At 46.7% G+C, this 25,198-nt stretch overlaps 1 protein-coding gene across 1 annotated transcript in view; it reads left to right on the forward strand.

Annotated features, from left to right (window-relative positions):
* LOC119446861 (monocarboxylate transporter 5-like) overlaps positions 1-25,198 on the forward strand; it is a 98,864-nt gene that overhangs the window by 44,428 nt on the left and 29,238 nt on the right. Inside the window, exon 2 of the mRNA XM_037711435.2 lies at positions 12,318-12,498. Within this exon, the coding sequence (XP_037567363.1) occupies positions 12,318-12,498 (181 nt within the window). The remainder of the gene's footprint in view (positions 1-12,317; positions 12,499-25,198) is intronic.

Genomic DNA, 25,198 nt, shown 5'->3' on the forward strand with positions numbered 1-25,198 from the left:
TGCCATTTAAGCCAATAAGGCACGCTGGTGCAAATCGGAGACGTCAATAGGCACAGAGGTCACGAAAGGGGTTGGTAGCGAAGCAACATCCGTGTACGTGGGTTATGGGAGTCGTGGTTGCAGTCATCGCCACACGTCGAAGGACGCAGGTAGAAACAGGATGCCTCAGTTCTTGTGCTCGAAGCTCGTCGCCCATGAGAGCACGAGGGGGAACATCGCTGCTGTTCTTTTGAAGACGAAGAGCCTGCAGCTCATCTAGGCGCTGACAGCCTTGGACGGTAGCCGGATTTAGCACCATTAAGGCGTTCAACTCGATGGAGCCCTTTAAGATGTGTCGAACGTGATGGTTTCGCACGGCGGCGCATAGCCAAGACGCCCTCTATGTAGAAGATGTTTGTAGAGCAAGCTGGCTGGATGAACCAGCAATCAGGTTAACCAATAAACTCGGGCCAATAACTAAAGAATTAAACAAGTAAACATTACTGCAAAAGATGAGACAGGAGAAGCGAATTTAGATATACAAGTGATCATGCTGAAAGAACATCAAGACGAATCACAGCCATGCTATTCGTAGCCCGTGCAATGTAAACGCATGCGCGCTGACGTAGTGTGGTTCTTCAATATATGCGGGACATTGTCACGGTGCCGCGCTTCGCTCCCACATGCAGCTTCAAATCTATGACGCCTCATTAGCATTTTAGCTGTTGCGCTTTAGTATGACACACGACAGTTTTTCATTTTGCAGAGAAAGGTATCGACCTCATTGAAGTATGAATTCACTTCCAGACCAAGAGGTGCTTTCCGAGAGTTCAATATTATTACGGTTGAAGATATTTACACTTTCTGTTTATTACAAGTTATGCTATTTTCATAAACAACAGTTAAAGTTTTTTCCACGAATCTGGTATCTCTAGAAGATCACCAAATTGTTGTAAACACGCAAAATTTGGACACTTGGACGATACCATACTTTTGTCAAATTTACAGACACCAATCTTTAGCGTAAAACCTTCCACTTGCTCTAAATCAATATACAGACACAAAAGTGCTAAATAAGCGGCAGTTTCGTTCATGTATTACACAAATGTGATATTAGAATGTTACTATTACCGATCAGGATGATATATGACAGTATTCAATGTGATTTATTTCAATGCATTTGTGTTATGTAAATAGTCAGGTCAGGTAAGTTTATTTCCTTAAAGACTCTTTATCAGGGGTGTTACTAAGCAGCGAGGTATAAATATTCAGCAATTTCGCATAAGAACTTTTCTACATAAGCAAAAAGGCAGGTACTCCTCAAAGATAAAAGAAGGTGACAATAAAAGGCAATCGCACTTGTTACATGCTACATTCGAACAAGAACGGCCAATTCGTTTGCCAAAACCGATGAAACATCAGCAGTGAACATAAGGGGGCTAGTAATAGCAACAAAATGTTGCGGAAGAACATTCTAATCGGATACGGTTCGGGAAAATGTAGCAGAGAAGGTAGTTGTGTGGTTTTAAGACTTGAAGTTGGTGACCACTGCAGAGCGTTCTGCAGGTGGGCTGATGTACGGAACATGATTGGGTGAACCGTAAAATAATTTATTAAAAACATTAAGTCTGGCTATAGTGCGGCGGTTCGAGAGCGATCAGACTTTGCCCTTAGGGATGTGTCGTATGAGTGGGGTGCATGAATATATTGGTAGCACGATTTTTAAAGCACTCAAGCACGTTAGGAGATAATTTTGATATGGGCCCCGGATAGGTGACGCGTATTCGGCTTTAGCCCTGATTAGTGATTTGTAGGCTTGAAGCTTAACATTCGCCAGAGCTTGACGCAAATGGCGCATCATGAATAGCTCAAGATATTCGAATGTTTCTGTTACTGACCACAGTAATATGTGATGGTATTCTATGTGATCTATTAGAGTGTATTTTGCGTGTGTGTATGTAGACTTAGGTGAGTTAGGGTAAAGTGCACTGACCATAGGTTAGTGAGGTCTAGGATTTCTCTCAATTTGAAGAGAGAAAGTGTAAAATTGATCAAGAAGAAACAAGCCAACCTAGGCGCAGTAAGGGTAAAAGCAGACCAATTTAGGCTGCTGCTTCCAAACAAATATGCAGCTTTAGAACAGGAAGATGAAGACAACATAGAGGTAATAAATGAAACTGTAACTAGGCTAATCTCAGAAGCAGTAATTGAAGTGGGAGGTAAGGCACCAAGGCAATCAGTAGGTGAGCTCTCTCAAGTAACAAAGGGCCTAATAAAGAAACGACAAAACATGAAAGTGGCAAATTCGAGAAATCAGATAGATTTCGCTTAACTGTCAAAACTGATCAACAAGAAGAATGTAAGGGATATCCGAAATTATAACGTAGGAAATATCGAGGAAGCAGTAAAATATGGATGCAGAATGAAATCAGTGAGACGAAAACTTGGCACATGACAAGACAATATGTGCGCACTGAAAGATAAGCAGAGTAATATCATCAGAAATTTCGATGACATAGTAAAAGCAGCGGAAGAATTCTATACTGACCTGTACAGTCCCCAGAGCAGCCAAGCTACTTTCATTCGAAGTAGCGAGGAACAGCACACAGAGGCTCCTTCTATAACTAGCAATGAAGTTAGAAGGGCCTTGCAAGACATTACCTGGGGAAAAGCGGCTGGAGAATATGAAATAACAGTTTACTGAATAAAAGACGGAGGAGATATCATGCTTGAAAAGCTTGCGGCCCTTTATACGCAATGCCTCAACACTTCAAGTGTACCAGAAAGCAGGAAGAACGCCATTGTTATACTCATCCACAAAAAGGGAAACGTTAAAGAAATGAAGAATTATATACCCATTAACTTGCTTTCAGTATTGTATAAAATATTCACTAAGGTAATTTCAAATCGAATCAGGGCAACACTTGACTTCAGCCAACCAAGAGAACAGGCTGGCGTCAGGAAGGAATATTCTACGATGGATAATATCCATGCCATCAACCAGGTAATAGAGAAATCTGCGAAGTACAATCAACCTCTCTATATGGCTTTCGTAGATTATGAAAAGCATTTGATTCAGTAGAGATACCAGCAGTCATAGAGGCATTGCATAATCAGGGAGTACAGAGGCAAAAGTGAATATATTGGCAAATATCTACAAGGCAACTTTTGTTCTCCACAAGAAAAGTAGAAAGTTACCTGTCAAGAAAGGGGTCAGGCAAGGCGACACAATCTCTCCAATGCTATTCACTGCAAGCTTAGAAGTATTCAAGCTCTTACATTGGGAAGGCTTAGGAGTGAGGATCAACGGCGAATATTTCGGCAACCTTCGGTTTGCAGATGACATTGTCCTATTCGGCAACAATGGAGACGAATTACAGCAAATGATTGAGGACCTTAACCGAGAAAGTGTTAGAGGGGGGTTTAGGATTAATATGCAGAAGCACGAATATAATGTTCAATAGCCTGGCAAGGGAACAAGAATTCAGGATCGCCAGTCAGTCTCTATAGTGTGTAAAAGACTACGTTTATCTCGGTCAATTACTCACAGGGGACCCTGATCATAAGAAGGAAACTTACAGAAGAATAAAATTGGGTTGGACTGCATACGGTAGCATTAAAAAATCGTGACTGGGAGCTTACCACCGTCGTTGAAAGGAAAAGTGTACAATCATTGCATTCTACCGGTGCTAACATATGGGGCAGAAACTGGGAGGTGAACAAAGAATCTCGAGGACAAGTTTAAGACCGCACAAAGAGCGATGGAACGAAAAATGTTAGGCCTAACGCTAAGATACGGGAAGAGAGTGGTGTGGATCAGAGAGCAAACGGTGATAGCCGATAATCTAGTTGACATTAAGAGGAAAAAATGGAGCTGGGCAGGCCATGTAATGCGTAGGATGGATAACCGTTGGACCATTAGGGTTACAGAATGGATACCAAGAGAAGGGAAGCGCAGTCGAGGACGGCAGAAAACTAGGTGGAGTGATGAAGTTAGGAAATTTGCAGGCGCAAATTGGAATCAGCTAACGCAAAATAGGGGTAATTGGAGATCGCAGGGAGAGTACTTCGTCCTGCAGTGGACATAAATGTAGGCTGATGATGATGATGATGTAGACTGTATTAGCGTTTGCATCAAGTGACTTGTGTAAATAGTTCCATGCTACTGCCATGTAAGGTTTTTTGTAGCACACTTCAAGGAAGCGTGCTTGTCTCCCACCGCGGAGGTCTGGGTTCAATTCCCACCTAGACCAAAATATATCAAATTTTCGTTTCAACGCTGCTAATTTACTTTGTTCGCAGGCGCCTGCCTGAGAAATGAGACGTCAATCCTAGCATTTTAACAGCGAAGCCGTTTCAGCTATCCGTACAACCGTGCTCGTCGACCAAAAAAAAAAAAAAAAAAAAACATCGCTGAGCGTTGAGTCACCTGGGTTGCCTAGCAACCACCTCGCGGAGCGGCGTGTGCTTCGCCTCCTCTCCGTGCCGTGCGCAGGCTGCCGTGACATGGGACGTTAAGGAGAGGGAAGGAGAGCATGCGCGCGGCGCGCGCAATGCTTGGGAGACGGGAAGAGAAAATGAGAAAGAGAAAGAAATTGTAGCAGCACCAACGAGGCAACACGAATAGCTGCTGCCGACGCCGCCCACGTTTCCCGTTTCCCCGCGTTCGCGCCGAACGAGCGCGGTGTCCATGACTGCAGCAGGCGCCTCTGGGGGCGTCTTGGCACGTTTCGACCAGCCACGCCCCGGCAAGTGTGGAGGTGCAGCTTCGCCATGACGTCACCGGGGAGATAAAGCTCGGACCGCCGCGACGGCGACAGAACTCTCGTTGACTCTGTGGCGAGGCCTTGATATGGGACGACCAAAGAGGATTCGGACATCCGAAGAAGCCGCCGCTCATCTTGAAGCGCGTGGCGCTGCCAAGCAAGAATGTGCGCGTCGGCGGCGAGCTGATTCGGAATATTTAGCATTTCCTAGCAAAACTTAGCCAACCCTAGTGAAGCCTGGAAGAACCTAGGTCGATCATCAGCTCCACTGTTTACTCCAGCCTTGCACCACTAGTGCAAGCTGAAGCCTGGAAGAACCTAGGTCGATCACCAGCTCCGCTGTTTTCTCCAGACTTGCACCACTAGTGCAAGCTGCCCACGTCTTTTTTTACGTGTTACTCTTTCTCCTGGTACATTTGCAATGCCATAGTCGACACGCTGTCTCCGTCACATCAAGCATTCATTGTCACAAAGTGGTGATGCCGTCGCGGCCGTTACGTCATCGCCATTTCGTCATGCCGTTGTGATCACATTGTCGTCGTACCGCTATCGTCATGATGTACCACCACTCCAATAGCGTCATCCTATTGTTATGCCGCCATGGTTCCATCGACGTCATTCCTTCTTCGCCATTGATTACAATCATGCTGTAGTCAGTCAATCGTGATTACGCCACCGTTAAATTGCCATCGTCGTATTGCGTTGTCGTCAGACAACCATTGTCATACATCCATTGTCACACTGTCGTCTTCAGGCCGGCATGGTCGTGCAATGAGCATCACTCCAGCTTCTTCATACGCCGTCGTCCCGCAATCGTCGTCATAAGTAAGGTCTTGATGAGGGCTAGTTGGTTCATGATTTTGAACTGAGGTTTGAACAGCGCAAATAAAACAAGGACTCGAAGAAACAAATACCGCAAACAAGCGCTAACTGCCAACTGGAAGTTTATTTGAAAATCATCAGCCATTTATACTTTTTCCAGCGTAGACATGCGTACACCAGTCATATAAACATCCGCAAAATCAGTAACATCATATCCTATCATGCAAAAAAAAAAGCTATTTCTTTCTCCGACAATGCAAGAAAGGGAAAACTTACACATTTGTCTCCTTCCTTTCGAATGTGATATGCCTCTATTATTTCTCTTTCCTTCTTACTTTTTCCTTTCCCTATGAATTTCATCTTTTTCAAAATGGGAGTGCATGGACACTTTTTGCAATGTACCGCTAAATGACTTCCACAGCCATTCTTCACGTTATTGTTGTGCTGACGAGCTCTATCATTGAAACACTGTCCCGTTTGTCCAATGTAATTTCTGCCACAGCTCAGCAGTATCTGATATATAACGTTGCGCGGGCAGTCAGTGAAGCGGGATTTATCAACGACGGTGCACAGGTGCGTATTGAGCGTTTTCATAGGATTGCATGTCGATAAAATCTTGCATGGGGCACTGAAAAGTAGAGAGAGAGAGAGACCAAAGAAAGGGGGAAGGCAGGGAGGTTAACCATATGGGAAGATCCGGTTTGCTACCCTACGCTGGGGAGAGAGGGGGGGGGAAAGTAAAGTGACAGGAAAGTATAGATAGAGAAAGAAAGGAGCACAGATACACAACCACAATCAGTCACAGGTGGCACAGCACAGTAGCGCTTGCAGCACTATAAACACCTGTCCGGGCTACAGCCGCTTGTCCAAGTCTGTTGCCCTTAAACACTGCAGCAGTGCCCTCGTCGCCCTCCGCTGCGATGGCTTGTGATGTCGGCATTCTAAAATAAGTTCCTCTGTTCGAGGTTCTGAGGTCAAAACGCGCTATCGCGTGTGCGAGTGATCGTCTCTGTGAATTGTAGCGAGGACAGTCACAGAGAAGGTGCTGAAGAGTCTGCCACAGTCATCACACGAGGCGTCGTCCGCCCATCCGATTCGAAATGAAAAAGACTTGGTAAAGGCCACTGCTAGCCATATTCGAAAACGTAGGAAAACTTCTCGACGGCAGAGTCCAGCTGGGATGCAAAGGCGCAGAGAGGAGTCTAAGTTGTGCAGCTTTGAAAACTTCCTGCGTTCCACAGGGAGAACGTGATATATGGCTTCAGAACGGCGCAACAAGGAAGACGAAAAGACGAAAAACAGACGAACACAAGCGCCGCCGCTTGTGTTCGTGTGTTCTTTCGTCTTTTCGTCTTCCTTGTTGCGCCGTTCTGAAGCCATGCATCCGTACCAACTCGCCCAATTGTCAGTGCTGCAGAACGTGATATCCCGGGTGAGCAATCCAAGTTTTCGAGCGGCATCTGTCCTTGAGAACGGTAGTGGTTCCTCTTCGTCGCCTTGAAGAGTCAACCGAGCAGCGTTATCGGCTTGTTCGTTTTCTATGACGCCGCAGTGACTTGGAAGCCACTGAAATGTCACGTGGTGTCCTTTCTCAGTCAAGGTATGGATGAGTTTTCTAATCTCGAATACCAGTTGTTTGTGTGGTCCACGTCGCAGGGCTGATAGCAAATACTGCAGTGCTGCCTTCGAGTGACTAAACATTGACCACCTTCGAGGTTGTTCTTGGCTGACGAGGCGAAGTGCAGCGCGAAGAGCTGCAAGTTCCGTAGCCGTCGATGTCGTTGGGTGACACGTCTTGAAACTGATGGTGGTGGCTTTCTCTGGGAATACTACGAATCCAGAGGAACACTGGAGAGTTGCCGATCCGTCAGTACGTGGTCGGCGTACCTTTCGTGCAAAAGGAGCAGAGTGGGTTGTTTAAGAGCAGGTGATGACAGCTGAGATTTCTTTCTGATTCCTGGTACGGCAAGGTGCACTGCAGGTCGATCCAAACACCATGGAGGAATCGATGGCTTAGTTGCAGGGGAGAAGCCTGATGGAAGGCGAGTGTAATACTTCGAAATCAGACTGCAAAATGATGCCTGCGACCTTTCTCACGGTAGCGTTGCCAGATGATGGCAACGGGCCCGGGCAAAGTGCCTAATTTGCACTCTCAACACTTCCACTGCAATGTGCGTTTGTATGGGTTGGTCCCGGGCGATTGAAATACTCGCCACTGTTGATGTGCATTTCGGCAAACCAAGACAAACCCTTAGAGCCCGAGCTTGAATAGCCTGTAGAGCACGAAGGTTTGTCTGGCAAGTGTTGGTCAGTACGGGCAAACTGTATCTCAAGAAGCCCAGAAAAAGAGCCCTGTACAATTCCAACTTTGCATGTACTGACATTCCCCAAGTCTTTCCGCCCAGAAACTTGAAAAGCTGGGGATTGCTGTCAAACGCTGTTTCAAGTAGGTCACGTGCGGGCTCCATGAGAGATCTCTATCAATGATTATGCCAAGAAATCTGTAAGTCTTCTCATAAGGAATTATCTGGCAATTTATAGAGATGGCATAGGGTGTCATTGGTTTGTGGGTGAATGCCACCAGTGCACATTTGTCTGACGAGATTTCAAGACCTTGGTTGCGGAGGTACATAGCTGTCAGTGTAGCAGCTTTTTGAAGTCTTGCACGTATCTGAGGGTGTGTCACACCTGAAGTCCATATACATATGTCGTCTCCGTACATTGATATCTTGATCGCAGCTGGCAGATGTTCAACGAGACCAATGAGCGTGAGCTTGAATAGGGTGGGGCTTAGTAGTCCGCCTTGAGGGACGCCTCGGTAGGTGTAGTGTCGTACGGTTTGACCATCGCCGGTACACACAAGAGCGATCTCATAAAAAGGTAATGAGAAATCCATTGGAAAACTCGACCACCTAAGCCAACCATCTCAAGAGCATCGAGGATAGCCTCGTGAGATACGTTATCGTATGCCCCCTTGACATCCAAGAACAAAGCTGCAGATAATCTTTTGCATGTCTTTGGTGTTGGACATACGTAGCGAGATCAACAACACTATCTATTGATGAGCGATCTCGACGAAAACCAGCCATGCAATTTGAGAACATGTTGTAGTGTTCCAGGTACTACTCCAAGCGGGCAAGGATCATCTTTTCCATTATTTTTCCCGCACAGCTGGCCAGCGCTATTGGGCTGTATGAGGTGAGTTCAAGTGGGGACTTGCCTTGCTTCAGAAGAGGAACCAAGCGGCTTGTCTTCCATTCTTCGGGAACCATGCCATCTTGCCAGGATACGTTGTAGAGATCTAACAGTTCTCTACGTGCGCATTCAATCAGGTTTTTCAAGGCGCGATAGGATATTCCATCTGGTCCCGGGGATGAAGAACGCCTGCATACAGCAAGAGCCGCTTCAAGTTCCTCCATTGTGAAAGGAAGATCCATGCAGCAGTCAGGCGAAATGGGGATGTCACTGGGGGCTGGAGAGCCTGGACAGGTTGCTTGGCCAACGATCCTTGCACAAAAGTCTTCTGCAACATCAACATCCAGCCGCCTCTGGAAGAGCGCCAGTATTTTGAACGGGAAGCGTTGTTCAGGGAGGGAACGCAGACCACGTACGGTTCTCCAGATGTGGGAAGGTGGCTTCCGGGGGTCTAGTGATGGCAAAAGATTGTCCAACGTCGTGATGCCAATCTATACATGCGACGTTGAATTTTCTTTTGGAGTCGTCTGGCTGTGCTAAGGTCATCAATGGATTTTGTACGCCGGTACCGCCGCTCCGCACGACGACGAAGTGCACGAAGCCGCTCCAACTCTATATCCAAATCCGTGTGCTTCGACGAAACCGTAACCGTGCGTGTGGCGTCTCGCATTGCACACTTGATTGTTTCCTCTAATCCAGAGGACAATCCATCTCGACAAGCATGTTCCATGGCAGAGGTAAATCTAGTCCAGTCAATTAATCGAATGGTGTTCCGTGGGAAGGACCTGGACATCCCTTTGATGATAAGGTACGTGAGAATATGATCTCTCCCGTGTGTCTCGATATCCAAAAACCATTTAACACATCTTGTGAAAGAGCTGGAGACGAAAGCTAGGTCAAGACAGCTGCCATAATTCACACCTCGTATAAACGTTGGGCTGCCGTCATTCAGGAGTGAAAGGCCGTGGTTGCAGGCGGAGTTTGCTAGTCTTTGTCCTCTTGCATTTGTCCTTCCGCTTCTACATGCCATATGATGCGGATTAAAATCTCCGATGATGACATATGGAGCAGGACACACCGACAAGATGTTCGTTATCTTTCCGAATCAAAATTACTTGAAGGCGATATATAGACGCCTACAAGTGTAAACGTGACTTTGCCCTTTTTGATTGTTCGGCAAACATTGATTGCCATCTTGAGGCGGAATCGGCTGGCGAACATAGGTAAGTTCTTGACGAATAAAAACGATGACTTTGCTGCATGCACCAGTTGTTGTGGACACAACAGCTTCGTATCCCGATTATCTGACTGGTTTTGACACGTTAGGCTCACATATGACAATGATTGGGAACAAATTAGTCTATACATATTGACGAAAGTCTGAAAGGCGTGGCTTTAGTACTCTTTTGTTCCACTGGATGATTGACGCTTCCTTGACTTCTTCTCGAAAGGATGGGTGATGGTTGGCCATGTCTCTATTCGAGAGATTCAAGCACTGGGCTAAAGGCGTCCAGTACTTTCACTGCACTTCGAGCAGACGTGGTTCCAATGTTCGACAAAATCACTCGAATGGCATCTATGAGGGGGCGCAGCATTGAGATAACTTGACGATCAGCTTTGGGCATGTCATCAGCGGCAGGAGTAGGCTCCCGAGTGGGCTTGGCAGTCTGTGGTTCTTTGGGAAGTTGCTGGCTCGGAAGCGCAAGCCATTCTTTTTGAGAAAGGTTCCTTTCAGCTGACTTTCTTGTGCTGTTCAGCCCCTTTGTGGCCTGACTGGAGACTGTGGGTGCTACAATTCAAGGGCCACTCTCCTATCAAAGGCACTGATAAGTAAATCAACATTATGTCTGTTGGAGACATTCTTTATATTCTGCGACAACTTATGCAAGTGCGGCACCACATGCACTGGTCTCATGTCTTCGTTCTTTTCTTTGTGTGCTGATTCCAAACATTTTCTCCTTTCTTTCTGCAAAATGGTTTCGCATATTGAATGGGGATAACCTGCGTTCTGTAATCGTGCTGTCTGATTTAAAAGACTTCGCTCACCTTCGTGCTCACATGACTTATTTATTGCTGCCTTAATGCATGTGGTTGCTATGCCTCTCTTAATCAGTTTTGAGTGTGCACTGTCACAGGGTAACAAGGTTTCCTTAGATCTGGGATGATATATGCTCAGCATACATGTTCATCCGAAGAAAAACAAAAATTAATATCGAGAAACCGAATGCGGTTGTTAATTGGCACTTGGTGCGTGAAATTAAGACCTCCCGATGAGTTTTTGAACATGTCCAAAATTTCTTTGATCGCGTTATGACCGTGATCTTTCTTCTAAACAATTAAGTAGTCGTCCACGTACCTAAACACTCGCTTAACAGGCGTGTACAACATCTTAGCGGATATTTCATTGTCAACCGAGGACAAAAAAACGTGTCTTCACAGAAGTAGTGTAATGTTTATTGCACATTGATATATAATGTCTATTGGTGTTTTGTGGCTAAAGCGCCCTTAGGCGTTGATGCACCCACGCTGACGCCTGGTGGCACGTCTCCTCCATCACGACTACCAACGTCGATGACCATGAGCAACCGTCGTGCATATGGAAGCTGCACTACGCTGCACACGCTAGCACAACGCGAAAGACGAAGCACGTAACTGACACACTAATACAACGCGCAAGACAAAGCACGTAACTGAATCGTCACCGAGTCAAATCAGCGCGTACAGCGCGTCGTAATTGCAGCCTCCGCGATCAACTTCAGAAACATTTTCAGAGCTAATTGCGGAGGCCACGCTCCGCTGTGCTGAGTACGGTGAACGCCACCTAGGTGGCGTTGGTAGTGCTTCTTGATGCCAGCGTCCCTTCGAATGCTGGCATCGAGGCGTCGGAGTGCTGAGACCACCGAAGCGTTCACTGTCGGTGCGCAAATATGTCACACGATATGGGGGCAATGGCTGAGCCTATACAAATGCCAGTACGTTGGATGTAGAACTCGCCATCATAGTTGATGGCGGTTGAATGAAGATAGAAATCTAAAAGCGTTAAAAAATTGTCGCTGTTAACTCTTGTCGTCGTCATAAACTCTTCGTGACCTCATTTTGTCATCGTTGTCACGCCGTTACACCATCGTCATAATTTCAGAATCAGCATCTCATTGTCGTTATATCGACGACATTCCATTTTCGTCAGAGCGTCGTCGTCATACAGTTGTCGTGATGCAGCCATGAGCAACCACCGCAAGCGTGTTAAAGCAGGCCTGAGACAGTGTATGCCGGCCGAAGCAACCAAAGTCTCAGAATGTCCACTACGTATAAACCGGACTTATACAATATGATGTGTCGCTACACTGTTTGAATGGCATTATCGTTGACAGCCATCGTGAGATGGGTTGTGCCGTAATTTGTTTTCGTGCGACCACCTAATGTAATTCAAGTAAATCCCAAATGATACGACAGCCTGTCTTTGGCAGCACTCTTTCGGCTGTTATTATGGCGCTCACTAAATGTGTGCTGCTTCACTTTCAAAAACGTTGCAGATAATTGGATATGATTTTGCAGAGGGAGGAGGAGAACGGCCAGTGGCTGATCGCCTTCTCGTGCGCCTGGATGAACTTCTTCCACCGCGGGCTGATCCGAGGCACGGCCGTCGTCTACGTCCAGCTCATCCAGACATTCGGCATCACGCGGGAAGAGGCCGCTCTGCCTCTCAGCCTCGTCTCCGTCATCGGGGGATGCTCGAGTGAGTGGCGACTCGAGTGTACTCGCAGCGAAATGCCGTCCTATACCGAACGAACCAAGGCAGCACACCGAAAGGCACGAATCCTGCTGTCAACTGCCGTAGCAGCAATATTTGCTCAACTCAAAACACGCGTCCAAACAAATTACCTTGCAAGTTATCTGATCACTAAGGCACTCGGCAAAAGCAGTTCGCGCTTATGCGAATACCCATGAGGAGAGATGACATCCTCAAACAACGCGTGAGACAGCCAGACCTGCACACGTTACAGAAAGAAAAGTAACCGATTACGATTAGAATTAGTTCATTCAGAATGTAGTTAAATACAGTTACAAACTGCTGCCCGCCGAAAATGATTGAGGAATCATTCAAAAGTAATCGATTATTTTTACGTTACTTTCGTTCCAACTTTTTGTAACATTACACAGATACCGTAATCAGAACGAGCTGGCCTGGCACGTTCAGTGCCTCCTCTGCAGCTCTTCCTGCGCTGCTTATTTTTACGAACAGTGACTTTTCAAAAATTTCATTAGTCATTTTCCCTCGTTTTTTTTCCTGAGTACATCAGCAGCGACAATGATAACTGGCTCAACGTGCGCCCTGAGTAGGGTGCGGCGGATCTTGCGCACAAGATTGTCGACTCAGCGTCTTGGTCCTCTGTGAAACACAGCGCTTTCTTATTTCATTTTTGCTGGCACTTGAAGAAGACGCTCCCGGCTGGGCAAGAGAGAGAAAGAATTAGAAAGGAAAGACAAGGAGGTTAGCCAGTGTAAATACCGGCTTGCTACCCTGTACTGGGGAAACGGGTAAAGGGAAAATGAGCCAGTTCTTCCTAAGCAATGAAAAGCTGTACAAATTTCCGCATGCGATTTCTTGGCGTCATCAGTGGTCGCTGCTATCGACACGTAACAGCACCGATTCAATTGGTCAGCAAACGCCTGGTGGAGTGTTAACATCAGGAAAATAAAATATTGAGCTCCACGCTTTGCCTGTCTGAACCTGCTCGTCCGCGAGGCTGGTGCGCGGCACGATCTCTAGTTCCCACCAGGTTCCTAAAGCTGCGTGGCCTGTCACAGCTTGTCTCGTCAGTAACCAATTACAAGTAATTATGATTACTTGTAATTGGTTAGTGAAAAACGTAAATTACAGTGACCGTAATAGATAACTGATTGATAACCGATGGACCATTGGAGTTACAGAATGAATACAATGAGAAGGGAAGTTCAGTTGAGGACGGCAGAAAACTAGGTGGGGTGATGAAGTTAGGAAATTTGCAATCTGCTAGCGAAATCAACTAGCGCAAGACAGGGGTAATTGGAGGTCGCGGCCTTCGTTCTGCAGTTGATATAAAAAAATCGCAGTTTTGCCCGAAAAGAGAAGCATAAATTGCGATAGGAAATTAGTAGAGCGGAGTAAGGATAGTAGTTTTATCGACTGCATAAACTTTGACATATTCGCTTACTAACTGAATTAACAAACATGGTGTCAGCGCGCACAAGCAAACATGAATAAATCACACTCGATGACTGCAGACAACCGCTAACCGCTGTCAAAACACTGGCATGAGCAAGCGCGGCTGAAGCAGCGAGCGAAGGTTCGAGCCGTCTATCGCTTCAACGGAATTTTAGCCGCAAAAGCACAGCGCATAGAAAGGTCAAAGCCGTGTGGAGATCGCTTGAAAGATACGGTGCGCGCGACAGACCGGAGCCGCGCAAAGTACGCCGCTGCCGGCAGAGCCGTCCCTCCCGCGCTGCCTTCCTCCTTTCGCGCTGGTTTATCTTCCTGAACGTCGTTGAGAATCCGTCATACCCATCCGATTTGGCGCTGTCGTAGTAAAGTGGGAAGATTCTTGGCCGGCATGTATCTGGCACGTAAAACTTCTCGCCCTATGGCCGAATTTCCTCTGTTCCCTCTCGGATTTCGGTGGCGCACCATTTTTTCGTATTTGCTGCGGATGGAATATGCAGCCTCGATAATGCATCAGCTTCTGGTAGCATTTCCCCTAGTCTGTGGGTCACTTCAAATGTGAATTCGTTGATCCACCTCGCAATTATGCCTTTGGGTTGCGAGAGATTGAGTAGATAGGTTGTCCGCCAATAGCTTGAACTGTCGACCTTCAATATATGTTCGGAAATACTTTACAGCCATTACCACTGCAAGTGGTAATCGCTTCTGTAATTTTATTACATGGCACCACGTTGCTATGCCGTCATAATTACAATTTTTGCAGATTTTAACAGCGGAGCTGTTCTTAGTCGAGCGTGCGTCTGCGATGACGGTCGCCGTCACGCAGGAGCAGCGCCGGAGAGGTCACGTGACCCGCTCGCCGGGAGGAGAAGAGTGGACCAATCGGAGCGCGCGCTGGGGATGAGGAGGAGAGGCGCCGGGCTATAAAAGTCGGCGTCCACGGGCGACGGCGTTCCTAGCGTGTTACGGGTTTGGACGCGTCGGCTTTCACCACCGATGGTGTTCCAAGCGCGTTCCTCACGACGTCAGCGAGCTCTTTCTGGCGCTCATGTCGGGCGGCTTCTTCCTCAGGAGTATGACAATGACAATAACGTTTATTTTCGTATCAGTACAGCATAATGACACGAAGGAGCGTGCGGAAAAAGCTGTCATTTCGACAGCTTCACCAAGCCGCAGGCCTCCATATTGGCGTTCACGGCACTCACTTAAGCACAATCAGCCTATAAATTTCAGAAATTATACAAAATATACAAAAATTACACAAATAACAAAAAACTGTGTACACCTATACCCTCTCACCGGAATACATAAAATACAATCACATATTTCCATGCAGACAAATATTCTTCTACAACGACGCCAAAGAAAAAAGCACAAGGTATGCATTATTGTGCAAGCATATTGCTGCTTGACGCAGAGAAAGAACGAAAACAAAGCAGACATACTGTTGCCAAAACAAGAAAAGAAAAAGAAAAAAAAATCACAGCATATCCACGGGGTGAATGATGATGAGTGGGCGAAGCTCCGGAGGGAATCATCGGATCTCCCGCTTAAGGGGACGCTAGCACAAACGCGTTAGAAACGTGCAGTACTCTCTAGTAAGGGGGAGCGGCCACAGCGTCTTACGCAGCCATTTACACATGCCGGAACGTGCACCGCGTTTGCCGACGCCATCACATGACTGCTGAGAGAGTATACCCCTCGTATTCATAAACGCTCCTCGACTTGAACTTGACTTGCCACCGCTTTGGGCAGCGCGTTCGAAACGCGTTGAAGGTAAGGCCATAGAGAAAGGAATTCAACAAGAGGGGACACTCCCATAGGGCCCAGCGGCCGAATTGACTGCAGCGTGCCAAGCGGTCGGTGTCGATCACTTACATCACTTCCGGTTTCGGTTTTGGGCGCGCGTATTTTGAATGCAAGCTAGCACATCGGCCGCGCCCCCCCCCCCCCTTTCCTTTTTTTTTCTTTTTTGCTCTTCGTGCAGAATCGGTTTATTATTTAGTAAAAATGATTGCGAACGATCTCGTAAAGTCCCATCGAATCTGTGCCACGTGCAATTTCACAAAGTAGACGCAAGACCTTTTGTGCAATGAGGAAATATTTATTTTGCTATATATAAAAGCTCGTTCCGCGCTTTTTGTGAGTTCATCCAACGTTGTGACACCAGCAGGTAAGGCAGTAGTTCCTGTATGAAGCTCCGCCGGACGGTACCAGCTGAAAAAAAAAGTAAATTACAAGCATGTTACATTTGCAAGCACGTAACAGCATGTTACAAGCATGAGTCATTTTGGTATTTAGACATAGGAATACTGCGAGGCGAAACGTGCGAAAGCGGTGAATGGGCGGCATTACAAACAAAAGCAATTCGCTTTTACATACATGGCGTAGAAAATACCCGACTATTCCCAAACATATATGAAAACATCTGATTTCCAAGCGTTCCCCCATTTCCGGGCATTATTTCCTGCACTTTGGCAGCACAAATACACGAGCGACTTCGCGTTTCCAAAACTTGGCCTCGGGCGACGCGACGGTACGCGACATACACAGAGACGGACGCAACAGGCACTCAAGACAAATGCGTGGGTGCAATGCCTTTTTAACACGAAAGTGTTTTATGCCGGGGTCCACCAAGACTTCACTGACGTATTTCCGTCACGGAAATACGTCAGCTTACAATGTACACGAACATAATACAAAGAAAGAAACCAGAAGAAAAAGTTCCACAAACATGCAAAATAAATTTGGAAATCGAACCCACGACCTCTCAGTCCGCGACGATAGATCGCCGAGCGTTTAACCCATTGCGCCACAAACGCATTTGCAGAGAGCTACACAGACGCGCCTTATATATCTAACACTCCTCCGTGTACCCGCGCTCTTGCTCGGGGCGGTGCCGCCGCCTACGAGCAGAAAAGAGAAGTACTGCATTATGACACTAACGCGCACCGACAGTGAACGCTTCGGTGGTCTCAGCACTACGACGCCTCGATGCCAGCATTCGAAGGGACGCTGGCATCAAGAAGCACTACCAACGCCACCTAGGTGGCGTTCACCGTACTCAGCACAGCGGAGCGTGGCCTCCGCAATTAGCTCTGAAAATGTTTCTGAAGTTGATCGCGGAGGCTGCAATTACGACGCGCTGTACGCGCTGATTTGACTCGGTGACGATTCAGTTACGTGCTTTGTCTTGCGCGTTGTATTAGTGTGTCAGTTACGTGCTTCGTCTTTCGCGTTGTGCTAGCGTGTGCAGCGTAGTGCAGCTTCCATATGCACGACGGTTGCTCATGGTCATCGACGTTGGTAGTCGTGATGGAGGAGACGTGCCACCAGGCGTCAGCGTGGGTGCATCAACGCCTAAGGGCGCTTTAGCCACAAAACACCAATAGACATTATATATCAATGTGCAATAAACATTACACTACTTCTGTGAAGACACGTTTCACTTTCGTGTTCTATACCGATTCCTATATAAGAGGGATCAACCACATTTTTTCAGTCCTTTAGAAGACGTAATTTTCGAATTACAAGTTTCTGATATGTTCGTCGTTCGCGCGTTCTGCCGGCGCCAGCAGCACACCCCATGTTATCACTCTTGGCAATCGCCCATCGCCTTTTCAACAGGCGTGAGTACCGAAAGAAGGTATATGTTCTTGCGGAGCCACAAAAAACGTCTGTCGCGATAAAATTGGGAGGCCGCTTCAGCTTAGCCTTCTTTAAACGGCCCCTAAACCACCCAGAGGTCGAAATTTAGTTGTGGTGTTGTGCACGAGTCTACAACGAACACGTAGCCGCAAGAATTTTTCGAAATGGTGCCGGAAAAGTGGAGTTACACGCGTTTGATGATCGAAACACGGCCCTCGCTCGTTTCGCTCTTTCCTTCGCTACTCTCCTCGTCGGCTGGTCTCTCCTCCTCACCGAGTGCTCCTCCAAATGTCGCGTGACATTGCCAACGCGCTGTCCATTTCCGGTTAAGACACGTCCACGCTATCGGCAAATATACCGACGGTGAACCGGCCCCCAGTGCCGTAGAACGTCTGGAGCGCGAGAGGTGTCCAAAGTTAACGGCAGTTCGGCCGGCACCCCGCCCGCTGCACGATCAACGGGCCACTCGACGACCGCGAAGCTGCGCGCCCCCGCCACCGGCAAGGAAAACATCGGCTGCAGCTCAGCTGCAGTGCACGGTTATCCGACGCGTGACGACCGGCTCGGCTGTGCTCGCATCGCAGCCGACGGCGCCGCTAATATCAGCATATTTTTCTTCTTTGTGTACAATTAACAATAACAATGATATAACAACAAATAACAACGATAAGAAAATATTGCGGCTTGTGAGCGTCGGTAATTCATTTCGAAGCGTCGTCCGCTTTAGCTTTGAAGGGAACCGGAAAAGGCCTAGCGGCGATATCGGCGCCGTCGAGCGATCAGCGGCGGTGAGGATGCCGCACAAATGAGTCCCGGTCTCATCCTCTGCGCACTGCAAGGAAATCTCGCCGTTCGCGAGCAAAACCGCTGTCGAGCGGTGGCCTGCGAATGGCAAACGGCGTGCGGCGAGTTACCGACTAACCGTGCTGGTAACGTGGGCGTGTACTTAGCACATCTCGGCTACCCGCTGTTGCGGCGGTGACGGCCCGTGTTATGCGAAGCGTGCTGTATAGACGGTTTCAGTGTTTACAAACAAACCTCGCTTGCCGCTGATTGGTTGCCCCATCGGAACTTCGGGCAGGGGAGCTAGAAGCACTTCCGGCTATGTTGTTTGAAGGCATGCGCGACGTGAGGCCGGCGTGTCGATGTTTGCACTGCTTGGCGGAATCTGTGATGAGCTGATTCTACATCGTGAATATTGTCGAGATGACGAGCGACTACTTTAAGGCGCTTAGCACCGAAGCAAAAGATCGGTATCGCCAAAAGCTGATGTTTAGAGGCAGAGAGCTGCCCGATCCGCTGGACTATGATGTCGTGCGATTTTCATTTTCGCCGGGCTCCAAACACCTTCCCTCAGTTACAACCCCGGAGCAACAAGCGGAGCATCTTAGTGAGGACATGCAATGAACGCAGACTGTTGTCTTCAAGGCAGCTAATGGAACTGCCGAAAACTAGAAAAACTTTAATGGCACTTTTTTCTTCTTTCTGGGGTTTTACGTGCCAGTTCTGATTATGAGGCTCGCCGTAGTGGAGGGTTTCGGATTAATTTTGACCACCTGGGGTTCTTTACCGTGCCCTACAACACTAGCACACGGGCGTTTTTGCATTTCGCGATGACACTTTTATTGCTGCAAGATGGAGGATGAAGTGATAAGCTGTGCATGTGTACATGCACATGTTTTCTGCGTCATCTGCGTTGTTTCTGCTTTTCAGTATGCATTCACAAATAGCTGTACATTTTCAAAAGTCATTTAATGCAAGAAGCCTAGGTCTACTGAAATGGGACTAACTTAAATGCTCACGAATTTACCACACTTCTAACAAAATGAAACCTGTAGTGTGGGGCACGAGATTGCAATCCATAATTGGCCTCCGTTAATTCGTAAATGCTTTTAGAATGTGGCCGATACTTGAATGGTAGGTAATGTATTCACGACTGATGCTTATAGAGAGTTCTGAAGTATGGAATTGACCATATCTCAGGATTTCTTGTGTTCGCATTAATGCGACGACGCTCTAAGGAGGCTAATTGTTTTATGTAGTTCCAAGCTAATTCTGACATGGATGGCCTAATGGATGGTCAAAACGCCTAATTGAATATCTAACATAATTACGCAAATTACCTTTTTAATTAATTATTTTGCGGCAAATCTTTCAACCTACGAATTCTAGCCGCCGAGTTCGCAAGGTGTATCCACTTGGAACGAATTCTCAGGACTGAACCAGTTTCGAGATATTAATTTTCAAAGTGTCCGACGAAATGCATGGGCGTTCCAGTTAACTTTTTGAGGAAAACGCTGTTTTATGCATTGAAGCACAAAAGTAACTGGCCTTAGCGCTAAAATAATGCCATAGTATCGACACTGGTAATAGTGCGATCGCAAAAGCGATAACATGGAAAGGGTTTGAGGAGTGGTTCTTTGTACAATTTATTTTTCCAATGGTCGTTTTTGCGGAAAAGAAAAAAAAATTGCGTAGCTTGCACTGGCAGCGCAATGCTAAAGAGACAGCGGAGATGATGGGCACCTAGCTAGTCCTGGCTTTTTGGCTAGGCTAAGCACTACCAAGTCATCTCCAGCATTTTCTGGAATTTATTTATTGATCATGATCATGATCATTAGCCTATATTTTATGTCCACTACAGGACGAAGGCCTCTCCCTGCGATCTCCAATTACCCCTGTCTTGCGCTAGCGTATTCCAACTTGCGCCTGCAAATTTCCTAACTTCATCATCCCATCTGGTTTTCTGCCGACCTCGACTGCGCTTCCCTTCTCTTGGTATCCATTCTGTAACCCTAATGGTCCACCGGTTATCCATCCTACGCATTGCATGGCCTGCCCAGCTCCATTTATTCCGCTTAATGTCAACTAGAATATCGGCTATCCCCGTTTGTTCTCTGATCCACACCGCTCTCTTCCTGTCTCTTAACGTTAGTCCTAAGATTTTTCGTTCCATCGCTCTTTGTGCGGTCCTTAACTTGTTCTCGAGCTTCTTTGTTAACCTCCAAGTTTCTGCCCCATATGTTAGCACCAGTAGAATGCAATGATTGTACACTTTTCTTTTCAACGACAGTGGTAAGCTCCCAGTCAGGATTTGGTAATGCCTGCCGTATGCACTCCAACCCAATTTTATTCTTCTGTAAATTTCTTTCTCGTGATCAGGGTCCCCTGTGAGTAATTGACCTAGATAAACGTACTCCTTTACAGACTCTAGAGGCTGGCTGGCGATCTTGAATTCTTGTTCCCTTGCCAGGCTATTGAACATTATCTTTGTCTTCTGCATATTCATCTTCAACCCAATTCTTACACTTTCTCGATTAAGGTCCTCAATCATTTGTTGTAATTCGTCTCCATTGTTGCTGAATAGGACAATGTCATCTGCAAACCGAAGGTTGCTGAGATATTCGCCGTTGATCCTCACTCCTAAGCCTTCCCAGTCTAAGAGCTTGAATACTTCTAAGCATGCAGTCAATAGCATTGAAGAGATTTTGTCCCCTTGCCTAACCCCTTTCTTGATAGGTGACTTTCTACTTTTCTTGTGGAGAACCAAGGTAGCTGTGGAATCCTTGTAGATGTTTGCTAAGATATTCACGTATGCCTCCTGTACTCCTTGATTACGCAATGCCTCTATGACTGCTGGTATCTCTACTGAATCAAATGCCTTTTCGTAATCTATGAAAGCCATGTAGAGAAGTTGATTGTACTCCGCAGATTTCTCGATTACCTGATTTATGACATGGATATGATCCATCGTAGAATATCCCTTCCTGAAGCCAGCCTGTTCTCTTGGTTGGCTGAAGTCAAGTGTTGCCCTGATTCTATTTAAAATACCTTGGTGAATATTTTATACACTACTGAAAGCAAGCTAATGGGTCTATAATTATTCAGTTCTTTAACGTCTCCCTTCTTATGGATTAGTATAATGTTGGCGTTCTTCCAGCTCTCTGGTACACATGAAGTTGTGAGGCATTGCGTATAAAGGGCCGCAAGCTTTTCAAGCATGATATCTCCTCCATCTTTGATTAAATCTACTGTTATTCCATCTTCTCCAGCAGCTTTTCCCCTGGTCATGTCTTTCAAGGCCCTTCTAACTTCAGCGCTAGTTATAGAAGGAGCCTCTGTATCCGGTTCATCACTATTTTGAATGAAAGTTGCTTGGCTGTTTTGGGCACTGTACAGGTCAGTATAGAATTCTTCCGCTGCTTTTACTATGTCATCGAAGTTGCTGATGATATTACCATGCTTATCTTTCAGTGCATATATCTTGCCTTGTTATATGCCAAGCTTTCTTCTTACTGATTTAATGCTGCGTCCATATTTTACGGCTTCCTCAATCTTTCCCACGTTATAATTTTGAATATCTCTTACTTTTTTCTTGTTGATTAGTTTTGACAGTTCAGCGAATTCTATCTGATCTCTTGAGTTGGACATTTTCATCTTCTGTCGTTTCTTTATTAGGTCCTTTGTTTCTTGGGAGAGCTTACCTACTGGTTGCCTTGGTGCCCTACCTCCCACTTCAATTTCTGCTTCTGAGATAAACCTAGTTACGGTTTCATTCATTACCTCTATGTTGTCTTTATCTTCCTTTTCTAAAGCTGCATATTTGTTTGCAAGCACCAGCCTGAATTGGTCTGCTTTTACCCTTACTGCCTCTACGTTGGCCTGTTTCCTCTTGACTAATTTCACTCTCTCTCTCTTCAAATTGAGAGAAATCCTAGACCTCACTAACCTATGGTCCCTGCACTTAACCTTACCTAACACTTCTACATCCTGCACTATGCTTGGAGCAGAGGTAGAACAGCCGACTTCAAGTCTGAAGGTCGTAAGTTCGAATCCTGCTCCAGTCCACTACATTTTCAGGCATGGAGTGGTGCCTGACACCGGCAAAAAAAAAAATATTGCCGAGAGCTAGTGGGGCTATACTAGTCCAGGTGCAACTAAACTAGGCAGGCCCACTAAGCTTCATCAAAGTCACTCCCTCACCAGAACAGGAATTGGCCTCCCTGGTGCAGTATTCGGCCACTACCTCCCTCATGACTCCGACAATTTATTGATTATTGATCGATTATCGACTAGCTATTGATTAGCTATCAATTGCCTATCGATAGGCAATTAGGCCCCACCATTCTTAGCTAGAATTATCCAGGCTCAGCTTCGCTAGTTCACAGGTGTATGTGCCATTGCGCTTGGACCCTTTCTGCACTGCTGCCAGGATCGGCCCACATTTTTGGATTCAGCGGACACATTAGGCCCAGCTGAAACAGCTCCGCTGTTAAAAATGACAACTTCATCTGTTTTACCATTTTCTTTGATAAGATATAGTCATCTCATAAGATATACAGTCAAGAGAGTGGTGTGGATCTGAGAACAAACGGGGATAACCGATATTCTAGTTGACATTAAGTGGAAAAAATGGAGCTGGGCAGGCCATGTAATGCGTAGGATGGATAAGCGATGGACCGTTAGAGCTACAGAATGGATACCAAGAGAAGGGAAGCGCAGTCCAGGACGGCAGAAAACTAGGTGGGGTGATGAAGTTAGGAAATTCGCAGGCGCAAATTGGAATACGCTAGCGCAAGACAGGGGTACTTGGAGATCACAGGGAGAGGCCTTCGTCCTGCAGTGGACATAAATATAGGCTGCTGCTGCTGATGATGAACATCTAAGAGCCACCAGACGCCGATCCGAAAGAGCGTACCGACGGAGCGGAAAACCTCCGTTTGGTTATTTCTACCCGCTTAATGTCTGTTTTGCCTTCACTGTCCCTAAACCCCAATGCTTTGAAAAAATCAGCCCCGTTGCTTTGCACTGTAGGGTTAAGCCCGTTACAGAAAAGTATGAGGTGTTCAGCCGTTTCCTCTTCCTCTCCACACCTCTTCCTCTCCACCTTGGTACTTGACTCGGTACATCTTAGTCCGCAATAGTCCCGTCCTGGCTTCAAACAACAAAGAGCTTCCCCTAGAATTATCATAGATATTTTCTTTGACAATATCTTGCTTAAAAGTTCTGTATGTTCCCAGTGCTGATTTCGTCTGCATCCCTGTTTTCCACAGACCCCTCTCTGTTTCTTTAACCTTTTTCTTAACCGTTGTTTGCTGGTTTGCACCCCTCCTGCAGTCCAAATATTTGATTGACAATTTTCTGGTCAGCTTCCTCCATTTTGTGTGAACATTCCTCATGTACAAATAACTGAAAACTCTCCTTGCCCACCGCTTTTCTGCCATTTTTCTCAATCGCTCCTCAAATTCTATCTTGCTGCTAGCTTCCCTGCCCTCAAATGACGTCCATCCTATGTCACCCTGTACCCCCTGATTTGGCGTATTTCCGTGTGCTCCCAGAGCAAGCCTGCCTACCCCTCGCTGCTTAACGTCCCACCTTGCTCGAATGATCTCAACGACAGCGCGCGCCCCCTAGCGGTTTCCTACCGGCGGCTTCAATGCAGGCGCTGCGTGCCTCTCGTCACACTTCCCCATTCTAGCCACTGTACTCGAGATATCGAACGCATGCGACAACGGCGAGCCGAGGAGAGGGCGTTGCGGGCAGAGCAGCATCAACGTGGCAATGGCGGGAACGCGTTTGCTAGCGACGTCACTAACGGCACTGTCAATGGCGCGAGCGCTTGGGTGAGATGTATACAGAGAACGCCGTAACTGATGCGCACCCAATGGAGACGTTTATCGAAACATTGGACGAACGGTTTTTCGTTTCGCCTAGCTTTCGCTGTAAAACCACTGGAATGGGTTCGGACGTGGGTACTAAGTGAAGGAGACACGAAAGGATGATAGTAGAAGTCATAATCATGACAATGACTCGGCAAAAATGACAATGACTCAGCGAAAAAAGATTAACACTTAAAAGCCATCGAAATGGGTTCGGACATGAATGATAGGTCATGAAATGAATATCATGACATGCGTGTCATGTAGGTCATGAAACAACAGCCTACCTCTTGGTGCTCTCATGGTCGTTTCGTTAACCTGGTATGTTACTGGAATGGGTGCGGACATGGGTACTAAGTAAAGGAAACACTAAAGGATGATGGTAGAAGTCATAGTCATGAACATGACTCAGCAATAAATACAATGGCTCAGCGAAAAAGATTAACACTCAAAAACTAATGTAACGGGTTCTGATGTGGTACTAAATAAAGGAACAGTCTAAAGGTTGATTGTCGAAATCATAGTCATGAGCATGACAAAGGCTTTTGCCTTAAGATCTCTTTGGCATATCTAAAGGAACTCCCGAGGACTCGTGACATGAATGTCATGACATGCGTGCAAAAAAAAAAAAAGTCGTGAAACAGCCGCCTACGTCTTGATGCTTTCATGGTCATTTCGTTAATTTGTCAGGCTCCCCGCACACTGCTGCGCATAACATCAATTCCCACAGGACGTGGATCTGCCGCCTTTTTTTTTTTACCTACACTTCGTGCAGGCTCGTGTAAACGAGCGTAGTGACGGGCAGAGTCTATGACGTCGTGTGCTGAACTTGGCTAGCTGGGCTGTAGCCATTCAGAGCAGACTGTGCGTCGTCTTCTGCGTCAGCAGACGAAAAGCGCCTGACTTCGCACTTACTGGCTTCGTATATG

This window comes from Dermacentor silvarum, chromosome 3 (genome assembly GCF_013339745.2).
Source record: "Dermacentor silvarum isolate Dsil-2018 chromosome 3, BIME_Dsil_1.4, whole genome shotgun sequence".
In the NCBI taxonomy this organism is placed as follows: domain Eukaryota; kingdom Metazoa; phylum Arthropoda; class Arachnida; order Ixodida; family Ixodidae; genus Dermacentor; species Dermacentor silvarum.